This window comes from Sebastes umbrosus, chromosome 9 (genome assembly GCF_015220745.1).
Source record: "Sebastes umbrosus isolate fSebUmb1 chromosome 9, fSebUmb1.pri, whole genome shotgun sequence".
Taxonomy (NCBI): Eukaryota; Metazoa; Chordata; class Actinopteri; order Perciformes; family Sebastidae; genus Sebastes; species Sebastes umbrosus.
In genome coordinates this window covers 14,461,840-14,476,743 of record NC_051277.1, presented here as the reverse complement: position 1 = coordinate 14,476,743, position 14,904 = coordinate 14,461,840, and the positions used below count along the sequence as shown (strand labels likewise).

Sequence of the window (14,904 nt, the reverse complement as noted above, 5' to 3'; positions counted from 1 at the left end):
GATGCCATGTTTCTAGAGTAGCCAAGAACAGATAAACCATAGACTGTATATAAAAATGGACGAGATGACAGCTCCCCAAAAGTGAAGCCAAAACATCTGGATCACCCCCTGGTGGCTGGCTGCAGTAGAGGTTATAAAACCAGCCAGATTTTCATCGGACCACATTGCATGACTTGAGGCGGTGAATATAATGGAAAGAGGTCCAGATGAAAACAAAGTTGGTTTAAAGTGTCAACGGAAAAACAAAACTGTCGGATAGCTGTTGACAAAAATCTGGAAAGCTCTCTTGGCCGTTTTGCATGCACTTTTAAGACAGTCCCTGACTTCAGCTCGTCGCTACAGCTCATTGACCAAACACGAGTGGGGAAAAAATAGGCTTTGGTTGCAGCTTTCTTGCGTTTACACTAACAATCAATAGCCTTATTTCATGCAGAAGAAAACCATTATAATGGAGGCAAAGACGTCAATTTCACAACTAACCTCAGAATCAGTGCTCTACAGCATTTTGCATTATAGATTTTTTTCTTCTTACATTTGCCATCAGCATTTGTCAGCAGTTTTGTGACATTTCTAAACCCTATTTGGTGGCTTTTTTGTAATTTAACGAATGGGTAAATAATTGCAGGTATAGGGGATATAAACATATAACTGAAATGTGGGAATGCATCAGGCATTGAATATCGCAAACTGAAACCATGTTAAAGTATGTGTGGGTGGGATTTACCTTCAAGTGTACATATGCTAATGTTACTACTACTACTACTACACACAGTGCTGTTTGTGCTACTGATGGTGGGGGTGATGTCAGAGCTGCAGACACTGACGGTTCTGTGCGACGTTCTCAAACCGAGTTCGCCATACATCTGCCGCCGTGACCTCATTTAAGCTCCGAGTTGTACGCATCCTCTCTAGGCGAGCCTGCCTCACAGGCATCAGGATCAAAGAGAGATTGGTAGTAGTGAGTCAGTCATCCTTTATTCAGCTCTGGAAATATGTGGAGAGAGAGAAAGAACACGAGTGGTGGGAGTATTGCTTTAACTCATCTCTCTGCTTTCATTCCTTTCATCTCGTACCTCTTTTTACCTCTCTTTTTGCTCTCCTCCACCTCTTCTTCTTCCACCATCCAGCACCTTACTGAGTCTCGCACCTCGTTCCCATTCCTCTCTGCTTCACTCTGACATTTTCATTTTGGCTTTCTGGCCTCCCGCCTTCATCACTCCCCCTCTCTCGACATTTTATCTATCTATCTATCCTCCGTCCTCACTTCCCTGCCAAAAACTCTCCCTACACCTCTGAGGTCTGTGTGTCATTCATCTTCAGTTGTTCGTTGATTGGCTGCCTGCGTCTCTCTACCATGTGTCACCCCCTCCATTAACTGAGGTCAGGGATAACTGCTCCTCAATGCCAAAGTAAGCCAACAACTCTCTCTCTCTCTCTCTTCTCTTTTCTCTCTTTCTGTCTCCACACTAAGCCGCCTAGTTGAAAACACAGTTTATGTGTGAAAGCAACCTGTGTTCACACTTTACTTTTTGGGTTGTTTTCATGAAGATCTCTGTCAAGTGTCAAATCAATAGGAAAAAATACATTCTGCTCTTTTTCCTAATTTGGTCGGTAAATTATAAAAGAATGCAGACAGATGTTGTCAAGGCACTGAGGTCATGTCCTAATGTTGAGTTTACATTCTACAATAATATACACATTACATATGTAGGGTTTCGTAAGGCTGATTTACATTTTTAGACAAAATTTGTTTCTTTTGTTGGCAAAAAAACTAAATTAAAATGAAAATACTTAAGCATTCCCCTCCACCCGAATACAATTTGTTTTTTAAATACTCTAAAAAGTGTGGTTGGTGGCTGGTCAAAAATCTGCAGGTTTTGGCTCCACTATCTATACAGAGCTATGCTGCAGCCAAACACACACTTTAGTTGTTCCCATAAATGTTTTGTTTTTGTTTGTCCGACATCTGAATGATCATAAATTAGTGGTTTGATCACAGCTCATACCAGTTAAGCAGATGAACAGTATTACCTGCTGCGCTGCTGCCCGGAAATACTCATCAAATCACCATTTCATGGCTGTATAAATATGACTTAATAACAACACCTGTTTTGTATGATTAGCTTTACTAACATCTTAAATGAGTCGTCATAGACAATGTTAGAGTCGCCAGAAAGATGCTGCCAGACCAAACTTAGGGCATTGTATTCCAAAATATTTTATTATATTTTGAAATGCTCAGTTTTTAGTAGAGTTTAGAGTAAAAAAATGCATTTCCAGATGTTGTCTTGTGATGTCAGAGTCATATACTGTAAGGTCAGTGTGATCGTGACAATACTGTAGGTTCTTTGGGAGGTAGGAGTCCGTCCTGGGTTTGAATCAGGTGTGATGAAGTTCGCCAATCAGTAATAAAGCATTTGCAACACTTTTAGCCTGATATTCAAATGCAAATACTTGTTAAAAAAAAGAATAGAAGAAAGTGGCATATTGCAGAGGTATGTGGAGAGCAGCTTTTGGACCTTTCAGGATTTTGACACCTGAAATCCAATTCCACCAAAGTGTCTGACAGTGGAGGAAGGCATGGAGGGAAGTATAATGGCAAGTAAATGGACTCGGAGCAAAGAAAATCATGAATGAAATTCAAACACGGAGAGAAAGAGATGCATTTTAAATATGTGCAGACAGACACAAGCACACACGAACACACAAACTTCTTACTAAGTGGATCATCAAAGAATCAAAGGCAGTCAATGTTTGAATTAGCCCTCTGTTCTTTATTCAGCCTGTGCCTCCTCTCTAGTGTTCCTGATAATGGAGCGTCACGGACTATAATATGGAAGAGAGCGGCTGTGATGAGCTGCGCTGTTGATATGAATCATTCTGTGTTGCATCTTTGTTCTTTTTTTGGGGGCTTCTCCTGTCGGCAGAGAAAAAAGAGAGCGAGTAGAAGAGTGAGGAGAGGGAGAGGAAGATTAAAGAGCGAATGCAAAGGGGAGGATGAAAGAGAGATGGAGAGGAGGAAAAGGTAGAGGGAAGTGGGGAGTATATGGGGAGGGAAAGCTGCAGTAACAACAAGGTGTGAGTGTGCGAGTATGTTAGCACATCTAACAGGAAAGGTGTGCTGTGTCATAATGTAGTGGAACGCTAAGCCACTGAAATGAAAGGTACACAAACCTGAGCTCCAGTGCACACACACATAAAACACATCTCACAGGAACACTTTGATTGAGGTGAAAGAGCATTGTGACTGTTTCTGACTCAGTTTGTCATGTGTATATTAACGTTTCTCTTGTTTTTTCCCCTTTCCACCTTCCACTCCATTTTCATCTTTTGGCAATTTTCTCATCCTTTCATTTTCTCTTAATTTCCCATCCTGCTTTCTTTCTGTAACTCATTCATTCTTTCCTCCTTCCTCACTTCATTCCCTCATTTTTCCCACCTCCCTTCTGCTTCCCGGGATCCAGAGAAAGGTAACTGCTCTTTGTGGTGTGATCGTGCCTCTCCATTGTTTTCAGTAATCGTTGTGCCAAGACTCCCACCTCCCCCTTTTGTGCAATCCCATCTGTCACCCCAGGTATCAAATCAGTGGCTTTGCTTCGCCCAGAGTCACTGTTGCTCTTTACAGGAGCGCAGCAGCATCTACTGACGGTCTAAATCACCGGTATTAAATCATCGGCGAGCCAAATCGGCCACGGGCTATTTCCTATTAAGAGTTGCATGTTGTTTTATGGCATTTTGATCCCCCAGAGTGGGTACAGAAGTCATAAAAGAACCATTTGTAGTGTGCGAGGCAAGGCCACTCATGCTGCTTTGGTGGCACGCTGCTCAAATGTCCCTGAACGAAGCGCACTGGGCGCGTACACACATACACCAAACACACACAAACACGTCCCATTGCACTTTCCTCTCTGGCCACAGGCGCTGAGCATTATCGACCCAAAGTGTGTGAGCACACAATTAAGCAGAGGAGACAGTCCGGATAATGGACTCATAAACACAAAGAGCCCGCTGTGATGAATGCCATATTTCTGTTAAGGTCTATGGTTATTTGGGAGCGCGTGTGTGTGTGTGTGTGTGTATGTGTGTGTGTGCATGACGCTGTTCAGCCGCATCTGGCGACACCGCCGTCCAGTTGGCTTCTCTGCATGTCCCCACTCCCCTCTTTCACTCTGCGTTATCTGTTTACTCAATCATTTCAGCCCTGGCTGGAAACACATCCTCCTACCTTTTTGTTCCGCAGCTTGCCTCACCTGTTAATGAGGGAGAAATGTGTCATGTGCAGCTTTCATCTTGTGTGTGTTTGTGTGTGTTTGTGTGTGTAGTATCTCCCACATGTGGCTGTGTTTCATCTCCCACCCACTTTCTGCAGAAAGTTTCTTTCCCGATGGAGCCTCCTCTCTCTCAGCCGCACCCTCATACTAATTTTTCTCCCGTGCTGCACCACTGTGAAGCGCTCGGCACATAGTTTCCTCGGGCACTGGGACACACATCTGCCTTCCTGTATGCCTGTTTGTGTGTACTTGTGTGTGTGTGTCATTGTTGCCAAAAAAATGGCAACCACCATTTTCATTTCAGGATTGCCTACAGACAGAGAAACCTGTTGTTTATGGAGCAACAGCACACAACCTGCCAAATGTTAAAGGGGCTTTAATTAAGTAATCTATTCATTAAATAAACCTTGACCGGTGTGCAAGGACTGGAATTATAGCAACACCAGCAAAGATAATGGAAGCCTGTAAATGACACAAATAATGAAGCAACATTTTCACAATAAACGAGGGCGCTAATTAGAGCAGGGCTCCAACAAAGAAATAGGTAAATACAGTATCTCATGATGCAAAATGTGGTAATAATAATAATTGTGTGTTGTCATTTTGCCTGTTGAACAGCTGACAACGCAAACAGGCGCAGAGGGAGATGGAAAATTGTAGTTTCCGAACAGAAGACAGGCCCAAGGACAGACTTTTTTTTTATGTTGGCAAAGAGTCACCTCCTGACAACACATACAGAATGAAGAAAATATGTAAAAACCCACTCCAATAACAGTTCTTGATGAGGGGAATGAGCATAAAATGTGGGCTCAAAACTCTGGGAGGGATTTCAAATAGACACTAATGTATTAAGATATTTCAAGATGCTGCTGATAAGGCCAAAATTGAACCCAACAAACTCCAGAAAAATGCTGAAGGGAATGTGAAATACAAATTGGCAATCATATCCACATATTGGCCCTAAGATAGGAGCCCTCTGGGAAGATGGGTTTAATCTTAATATGCAACAATGTCCAAAGGTGGCTCTCCAAGGAGGCTTTGAGAGGGAAACTACTCTATTTGCTGAAGAAACAGCTAGTAGCAGCTATTCAGTGCATTAACATTAAGTGGATAAAACCTGACTCTCCCACATATAGTATATGAAATGAAGAAGTGTTATGAGATGGAACAAATGTCATTAAGGCAAATATATTAAGAGATAGATTTCTGTGATGGGGCTATTAATGCAGTGAGGTTATTCATCATGTTTTGTATTTTCTTCGCCCTAAATTGCCCACAATTGTTCCCTCCCATCTCCCTTACTGGACAGACACTTACCTCCTACTACATTTTCTTGATTTTTTTGTTTCTTTTTTGTTGAAAATGATTCAGTTTTTTTTCCATCAGTTAATTGTGATATCCGTTGTGGTTTGTTCTTTTACGTTTCCTTCCATAGAAGCATACAAATTAGAAGGCAGCTGGGGAATGAGTAAAGAAACTTGCATAAATCATTGAAATTTAAATAAAAAATACAGGCTGGAAGATCACCCACCTGGTGAGGAATACTTACTGAATCATTTGTATTATGGGACAACAGAGATTCTTACTTACTGCCCCTTTAACGAAGCCAAATGTTTGATACATCTGCTGTCGAGGGCCATAGAGTTTGTTTCTCTAACTGCATTAGAAATTCATGTGCGATAATAACTCTTGTGTGTTTTCAGGGACTTTGCCTACGTGGCGAGAGACAAGAACACGCGAGTGCTGAAGTGCCACGTGTTCCGATGTGATACTCCTGCCGCCGCCATCGCGACAAGTCTCCACGAAATCTGCTCCAAGGTGGGTGTCATTACCGTCGCCGCCTCCGCTTGAATGAGCTTATCTGCTGCTCTGAAACAAGCTATCAAGCTTTAATCAGGGGGACTATTGAAGAGAGAGATTTCTTTTTTTTTTTCTGCTGATGCATTTATCAAGAGGTGCTTTTTAAGGTTGTAACCTCAGATGCTACTCCTTCATGGTTGTTATATAAAACTAATAGCCAAAAGTGCCAAACACATTTGCAGCGCCCTCACAAGATTTCTGTTATATTTCACTAGAGAAGTAAGAGCTGAGGAGAGAGATGGTTTTTAAGAGCCTTAACAGCAACAAGAGGAGATACGATTCAAGTTACAGAGCGAGAGTTTTCAGTGTGTGTGTGTCTCTATATCTAATACCAAATACCTGGTAAATACAACATGGTCACATGTTATTTCCAGATTTTACGCATTGATGATGATCACCTAACCCTTAATTGTCCAAAAAAGTAGGCTCATGCACAGTGGATTATGGGATGCAGGAAACAGTCTTTTCAGATTGGCAGCAGCTGGTTGTGCCAGAAACAGATGTGGTTCTGAATACCTACAACTCACTTTGTATTGATTCATCTGAATGAACCTCCTGCGCCTCTCCTCCCACATACTGCACTGTGCGCACTGCACTGGGCACTGTAGTACCACAAAGACAGGCACCACAAACTTCAAGGTGACAGAAAAATACCAAGCTGTCGGAGCGCTGCTTGCGCCGGTCTTTGCGGCGCCACAAAAACAGGGCCAACCTAGAGTCTTAAATGTCATACATGACTTTACGAATATGTTGAATATAATCATTTGGGCCTGTTGTGGATCGTATGTATTCGACGTATGACCCCTTTACGCTCCGCAGAAGAATTTGCAGATCCTCAGAAACAGATTTTCCTGGCAGGGTCAATGTTGTCTAGATCAGCAGGTCTAGTGGCAGCTGTCTAAATCTTCATTACCGGAAGTAGCAGTGCCTGAGACTCAATCATGTAAGTCAATATCATCGTATGTAGCACTGGTGATGTCTCTGTTACTGGAACAAACTGCATCAGAATCTACAGTATGTCCTTTGAACCCCTGGGAACTGAGGCTCTGTCAAAGGCCACAGCAGGAGCTAAAGCTTAGTCATATAGTTTCCATCAGCAGCTGAATCTTCCTCACTGGAACAACCAATGTCTGAGGCTCCTTCATTGATGATTCATTGGCAGCTGAAGCCCTGTCGCCTCCTGCCTCTGTATGTCAGCTTCATGGACACCAGGTGAGCCATTGTGACCAAACTGTGCCTTAGGCAATGCCATCTAATCTTTGTACTGAATGGCGTCTGCGTTTAAATGTCAAAAACCCTCAATGAAACTTGGGGCTCGGCACCGGTTGTCACATTATATTCATCTGGTGACTTTAACGTCCGCCCTGGATTGATGGTGCCCTTTTCCCTGCAGAAATATTCCAAAGGTGTTTTTTTTCCAGCACTCAGCAGGTTGTCCCCTGGCTGACCCAGCAGATTTACAATAGCTTTCATCATGTCCTATTATATATATATATATAAGAATGCAGCGACACATCCCAGTCCCGACATATCAATAGCTTCAGATATTGGGAGGCCCAATGTCACCCCTGTATGCACAAGGTTGCATGATCTTAACAACCTTCACTTTTTAACACTGGAAACCAAAGTCGATTAACTTCACCCTGAAGGTCCTTGTGGTTGACAAGCATAATATTGTCAGGTTTGAGGTCCGTACGAAGGATGCCAATACCCTTCAGAGCTTCGATGCCTCGAGCACGGAGCAGCTGGTTTGTAACAAGGCAAATTTTGTCGAGGGACAACGACAACTTTGTTTCTCTCCCTCATTGGGTCCCGAGGCTCCTTTTTCAAGCATCTCAAAAGCGACGCATGAAAGGTCTCGGAACTCGAAATTGTCACCATGATTTTCCTCTCAGGGCAAAAAGGCCCTGACAGCTTCCAGCATGTCCACTTTCTCTTTGAATGATGTAATCATCACTCTTTTTGTGGATCTTGATAGCCATAGTCCCGGATGTTTTTTTTTAAGTTCAGACACCTGGCAACTTGGTCAAAAATTCCTTCTCCATTTAAGTCCAATACAAGCTAGCATACAGACTTGCTGGAGAGATTTCAGCACCTGATTTTGAAAATGTATATTAGTTTTAGTCCAATTTTAGTCATTTAATTTTTGTCTTGTCAAATTTTTTAGTTTTCATTAGTGAAATTTTAGTCTCTTTTTTGTCATGTATTTAAAAATTGTATGTCTTATAAGCATCGCCATCTTTGTACAGTTACCATGGTTACATCGCAAGGTTAGTGGAAAAAGCTTACTTGTTCAAACACACACACAGAGTCCATCACTCTGTTCTGCAGTATAAAAACAGACTTTCCTCAGTAAATCCAGTTGTCCTGTTCACCTAGCATTCCCTCAGATACCTGTGCTCTCTACTGCAGAGTGCAGAGCAGTGAATCATTCAGGAGCTGGAATACTGTTCATCGTCTGGGTTTTAGTTTGAGAGGAGAAGCTAAAACGTTGGATAACGTTTTGATATTTCTTTAGCGAACATCTAGAGGAAGATTTACAGTAGATGGTTGACCGTCGACATTAATCCTGGAATTTACTCTTTCCTTCTGATAGCAACAACTGAAAGTACGATTAAGATTCAAGATTCAAGCCCTTTATTGTCATTGTGTAGTACAACGAAATTAGATTGTGACAATCCCATAGGTGCTAATGAAACGATAATACAATATAAAAAAGAGAATGTAAAAAAATATAAAAGATAGTACAATATATAAAAATACAATATGTATATTGGTGAGATGCCAGTTTTGCCAGATGCCAGATTATTATTAGTGTCCATCAGATAATTATTGCACAAAAGTATCCAACATATGTTATTGCACATGTCCGTAAACAGTAGATTCATATTGCACATTCCAACCATTCAGGTTTTATTACACGTGTTCATCTCAGACAGAGGAGATGTCAGAGCTCAGGATGTTTTTGGTAGTTGGGAAAACGCTGTTTTGAAGTCTTTGGAGTTTGTGCGTGTACGGATTGATCTGAAGCGCCTGCCTGATGGGAGGAGCTTAAACAGATTGTTTCCGGGATGAGTGGTGTCCTTGATGATGTTTTTGGCCCTTCTGATACAGCGAGTGTTGTGAAGGTGGTCAAGTGATGGCAGCTCTGTGCCAACAATGTCCTGTGCTGTTTTCACAAAACGCTGCAGGGCTTTTTTTGGCAGCTTTGGTGCGGCTGCTGTACCAGGCTGTCATGCAGTTTGTCAGGATGCTTTCTGTGGTGCATCTGTAGAAGTGAAGCAGCAGCTTCTGGGGGGAGGTTAGCTCTTCTTAACCTCCTCAGAAAATAGAGGCGTTGCTGTGCTTTGCCTTCTACCGCTGAGGTGTTGTCAGCCCAGGAGAGGTCCTCTGAGATGGTGACGCTGGAGACTCTCCCCAGAGCCTCTGCTTTCATTGTTATTGCATTGTGTGTGGTCTTTTCGGTGGTCCTGAAGTCCACAATGATTTCTTTGGTCTTTTCAGTGTTTAAGACCAGGTTGTTGGTGTCACACCATGCTGTCAGGTTCTGAACCTCCTCCCTGTATGCAGCCTCGTCGTTGTTGGATATGAGCCCAATGACTGTCGTATCATCCGCACACTTAACAATAGTGTTTGATTCGTGGGTGGGTTGGCAGTCATGGGTGAAAAATTAACGTTACATCCAGATCACTTCATAATATTACATTAGCTGTCGTCGTGCTAGCCGGCATGTATTCCTAGTTTGTCCCAGCTGTTTTGTTGTCGCTTCTTGTCTAATTGCAAGGCACAAATGAGGTCTGCACACTTTTTGGCTCCAGATAAATAGTCTATTTCTCTTTTTTCTCTTTTCAAGGCAACATTTTGATCTACAAGTTCTTCCTCAGGCAAGTGTGAAAGAGAAAAACAGACATTTCTTGCCAATTTCTTGTCTTTTCTTCTATTTCACACCAGAAATAGAGAAACAAACTATTTATTTAGAGCCTAACGGTGTGTAGACCTCATTTGTGCCCCGCGGTTACGTATTTTTTTTTGTCTTGCACCTGAGTACCTTTGCCTAGAAGTGCACACAGTTGGTCCGGCTTCTTGTCTATTTCTCAAGGGACTGTAGAAGAATTTAGTCCATAAATCTGTTTCTTCCAGGAACCAGTAACGTCAGAAAACATTACTGTCAGAGACAGAACATTACTGAATGTTAGATGCTTCTTATTAACGGTGGTGCAACAGGTCAAACAGCTAAAGCAACTTCTGAACAAAAGATATTACATGCAGTGGAGGAAACTGTTTTACTAATCAGGAGTGACTGTGTGTGATTCCACAGATGCATGCATAAGACTTTGCATCGCAACACAAATTAGTTCTTTTGTCCATTCGTCCATCATTCACATTATTGTTTAGTTTTTATTCATTGACAAAAATATTAATAAAGGTTGTCATAATTCTCCATTTTCAATGGATACTTTTTAGTCTTGTTTTTGACAAATATTCAAACAATACGATTTTAACGGATGTCAAAATATATAGCTGTGACTCATGTAGTGTTGATTTCATCAACGAAAAGTATGACGGAAGCAACTCTGCATGAGTCACAGCTGTAGATATTTTGACATCCATTAAAATCATATAAACAGACTGTAATTTTACAGACATGTATGGCGTACACTGTTCTTTCCTTTTTTGAATTAAGGATTTAAGTTGAGATTTAGAAGCATATAAAATACAAAGCAATATTAAGTGATATTAATCAATCATTAATAAATCAGTGTAATGGTTTCTTCAGTGTGGTACACATATTCTTCTGTACACAAAGAGAAACCAGTCTGTCCTCAGACCAGCAGTGACCTTGTGAAGGATGAATCTACGTACCTGGAACTACAGATCTTTTCCCTTAGAGGCATGTTGACCCATTTAGAGAGGAACGCTTTTTTTCACCGTTAATTTCTTCATATCTCCTACCCTGAATTGAAGGAAGAATGTGTATCTGTGTGTCTGTATTGTTTTATGTGTGTGTGACAATGCCTCTTCACATTGCCTATTTTAAACACAGTGGTAGTTTTCTCTTTACTGCAGCGGAGAAACTTGGTGACCCGAGTCTTGCAGCTGCGCAGCGCGCTGAGCGGGCTTCCTTTGTGTGTGTGTGTGTGTGTGTGTGTGTGTGTGTGTGTGTGTGTGCGTCTTCTTGCATGTTCCCCTGTGAGCAGAGTTGCAGACTCACCACAGACTTTGATTAATGACACCTCCAATTAATCAAGTATCTGTAGCAGGACGAGTGCAGCAGCTCAGTGCAGGGGCCATGCAGACTATTCAACACTTTTTAAAGTGTGTGCACTGCAGCAGAGGAGCAAAAGCAAAGAAAAGAGAGAAAGAAAAATGTCTTTTTAAACAACTGTATTTAGATATACCCGATACAGCTTATTGCTCTGTGCTATAAAGCTCAATGATTGTCCAACAGCAACTATTAAAAACACATCAGTAAGCTATATTGTTGCACTGGGTGACATTTTCCTTCAATATGATTAAGTACAGTAGTTTACTCTGAGTCAATCCACTCATCCATCACCAGTGCACCAAATCCATTAATGAAAATAGTCACCAATACACAGTTTACTCCTGTTTGAGTCAAATTTGCTAACAACTACAGTGCCAAGCCGTTTTAGGAAATTACCCTTGAAAGAAATTCAAGTATATATTTTAGAGCTGCAGCGATTAATTGATTAGTTATCAACTATTAAATTAATCGCCAACTATTTTTATAATCGATTAATGGGTTTGAGATTAAAAAGTCTCTAATTCCAGTTTATTAAATGTGAATATTTTCTAGTCTCTTTACTCCTCTATGACAGTAAACTGAATATCTTTGAGTTGTGTACTAAACAAGACATTTACAGACGTTATTTTGGGCTTTAGGGAACACTGATCGACATTTTTCACCATTTTGTGACATTTTATAGGCCGATAAATCGAGAAAATTAAGATGAATTAACAATGAAAATAACCATTAGTTGCAGCCCAAATATATTTGTGACCGTTTTTTTTTAAAAGATTTACATCTTTAGTAGAAACAAATGTGTTTGGGAAGTTAGAAAGTATTGAGAATAGGACCAACACACTGTTGGGTTTGGACTTTTCATGGGATTTGTTGACAATAAAAAAAAATATAGAATATCTCCAGTCTTATCCTTTAAATTGTGTTATCATATCTTTGTTGAAAATACTTTTTTTGATGCTTATTTGTGAGACAATCAAAGTTTATTATTTCCTTCTCTTCTCCCCCATTCCCATTCTGATCACTTTCCTCGTCTCTTTTTTTCTCACCCTTCTTCTTGTCTTCTCTTTCTTCTCCCTGCTTTCCTCTCAAGATTATGGCTGAAAGGAAAAGTGCCAAGGCTGCAGCTGGCAGCTCCTCCCAGACCGGCTCCGATGTACCCCTACAAGGTATACACACACACACACACACACACACTCTTTTTCTCTTTTGTAGTTCCCTCATGGAGCGAATTGGATTTGTCAGGCGTGTGCTATCTTCCCTGCTGTGATTTCTTGTCTCATATTACAGCATTCCTCCACATCTGAAACCATATATACGTATTTTTTTTTAAAAAAATGACCTTATCGCCTCAGGAGCGACTGTGAACATTTGTTAACAGGAAAGGTAGCAGTGTTTGGTTCTATTACACACAGATAATGCTGACTTCAGAACAACTCCCCGCTCCACAATCACTGAGCTTTATCCTCCCAGCGCTAATTCTATTCACCGTTTCCCATTTCGCCAAGTCCCAACGCTTGTTCCTCTCAGTCCCAAGTAATTACAGGAAGAAAGAGGAAAAAAGCGCCGGCACAATTCATCCTCTGCTGTAACTTCAGCTGGTGTGTGTATCTGCTGAGCGTGGGGGAAAGGAGCTCCGGCATCAGAATATAAAAGAACTATACCGGCTCTTCACTAACAGAGGAAGTCGACCTCATTAAAACCCAATTAGTGTTTCTTTCAGGCGAGGCTTGGTGCTTCACGGCGCCCATCCCAACCTCAGGATCAAAGAACTTATTGGTGAAACATCCCTCACATCTATAAAACTATCACTTGCTTGAACTCATAGTCTTTTAACTGAAAAATGATGGAAAACAGTTCTTGTTCTCGTCTGGATTAAGTCTCTTCAGGGTCGCTGGGAGCGTACAATCCCGTGTTGGGACACATTTTAGGAGATTAGCGCAGAATGATTTGGGATGAGTGGCAACACTAGGATAATGGCCCTGCTGTCCTCATCACATCTGGCCTGTCTGAGCTCTACTTTAAATATGGAATTAATGTATGAAATGAATGAATCATTCATGTAACTACTGTTTTTCAGCGCTTTAGCAGTTCATACTGAATGGGTGAGATATTAGGGACTTTTTAATGGAGTACACTGATGAGGTGAATCCAGGCAAAAGCCATTATCCCTGATTGATTTCCCTTATTCTGATCACATGATGATGAGTTTATGATGAATTGCTAATCTCTGAAACTCAGTAATAAGATGAGGAATTAAGATGAGGATTGTGCAAAATGGGCTGAAACTCCAAATGAGGCAAATGTCATATATGGGCTGGTTTATCGCTATTTAAAGTTTAACTCAACTGACCTCCAGTGGTTTAACTTCTCAGCTTGCAAAAGTGATGTGCAGGTGTACTCCAGGACACTGTGACATCACTGCTGGGTGTGGTTGTCTGTAAAGGGGAAATGTCTGTAAAGGGGAGATTCGTGGGTACCCATAGAACCCATTTTCATTCACATATCTTGAGGTCAGAGGTCAAGGAACCCCTTTAAATATGGCCATGTGTGGCGGCAATTTCTGTTTAATAAGGACTCAAAAACAAGAGAGCGTCTTTCAGAGTTTTAATACACACTTGCAAGCGGGCACACAACCATCAACATAGAATGTTCAGGGCTGAGAGCACCGAGTCTCTCCGTTTAGCGACATTTATAACCTTGCATGAATGCTCACAGTCGTATATCTCACTTTATCCTCTCTGTCTGACACTTCTGTCCTTTTAAGGTACGTGTCCGACACCATGCCAGTTTTTCCTCACCAAAATTGAGCTAAAGTTTTGAAGCGTTAGGTTTGTATATAAATGCCCTCAGTTACCGACTGAAGTGAATGTGTAATTCAACAATAATGACCGTTATATTATTAACAATCTTTAAACTATGCAGTTAAACATTTATCCACGTTTAGTGTTTGGCATTTACCTTGTCAGAAGCCATCTCAAGCTTATGCAGCTAATTGCATGGTGTGTTAGTAATAGCGAGGTCCTGAGGGTAAATGATGTTAACTCCTATGCTGATTGAGATGCAGGTGATACAACATCTTTGATCGTCCTCATTCACTCATCCTTTCTGCCTATAGGCCAGTGTGAACAGGCACGGCTGGGTTTTCATGCAGAAAACTCTGAAATCCTGCATCGTGCTCGTGTGTGGATATGTTTTTCATGCCCTAATCATGTCAACAACACCATAAAATATTAAAATATTCACCAGTGTTTGTTTATTTCCCAAGTTTAAGCCAATTATCGTGTGTGGGCTTTACTTTTGAAACTTTGTGTTAGATGTTGTCATGTGATAAAATTCCCTGCGGGCAGTCGTGTGCGTGTGTGTTTTAATGTGTGTGTGTGTTTTCTCTCTGCAGAGTTTCCCATACCAAAGACTGAGTTGGTGCAGAAGTTTCATGTGCTGTATCTGGGTATGACAACTGTGTCTCGCCCCATAGGTAAACCTGAACTTAATACTGAAACACACGTC

At 41.3% G+C, this 14,904-nt stretch overlaps 1 protein-coding gene across 8 annotated transcripts in view; it reads left to right on the top strand.

The window, feature by feature from the left end:
* Window positions 1-14,904, top strand: part of LOC119494486 (amyloid-beta A4 precursor protein-binding family B member 2) — a 43,907-nt gene that overhangs the window by 25,983 nt on the left and 3,020 nt on the right. For 6 of the 8 annotated variants that reach the window (XM_037780393.1, XM_037780391.1, XM_037780394.1 and 3 more), the window contains 4 exons: window positions 3,465-3,470; window positions 5,975-6,089; window positions 12,488-12,563; window positions 14,792-14,872. In XM_037780393.1, coding sequence (XP_037636321.1) covers window positions 3,465-3,470; window positions 5,975-6,089; window positions 12,488-12,563; window positions 14,792-14,872 — 278 coding nt within the window. The remainder of the gene's footprint in view (window positions 1-3,464; window positions 3,471-5,974; window positions 6,090-12,487; window positions 12,564-14,791; window positions 14,873-14,904) is intronic. The other 2 variants (XM_037780395.1, XM_037780398.1) reach the window with 1 other exon arrangement.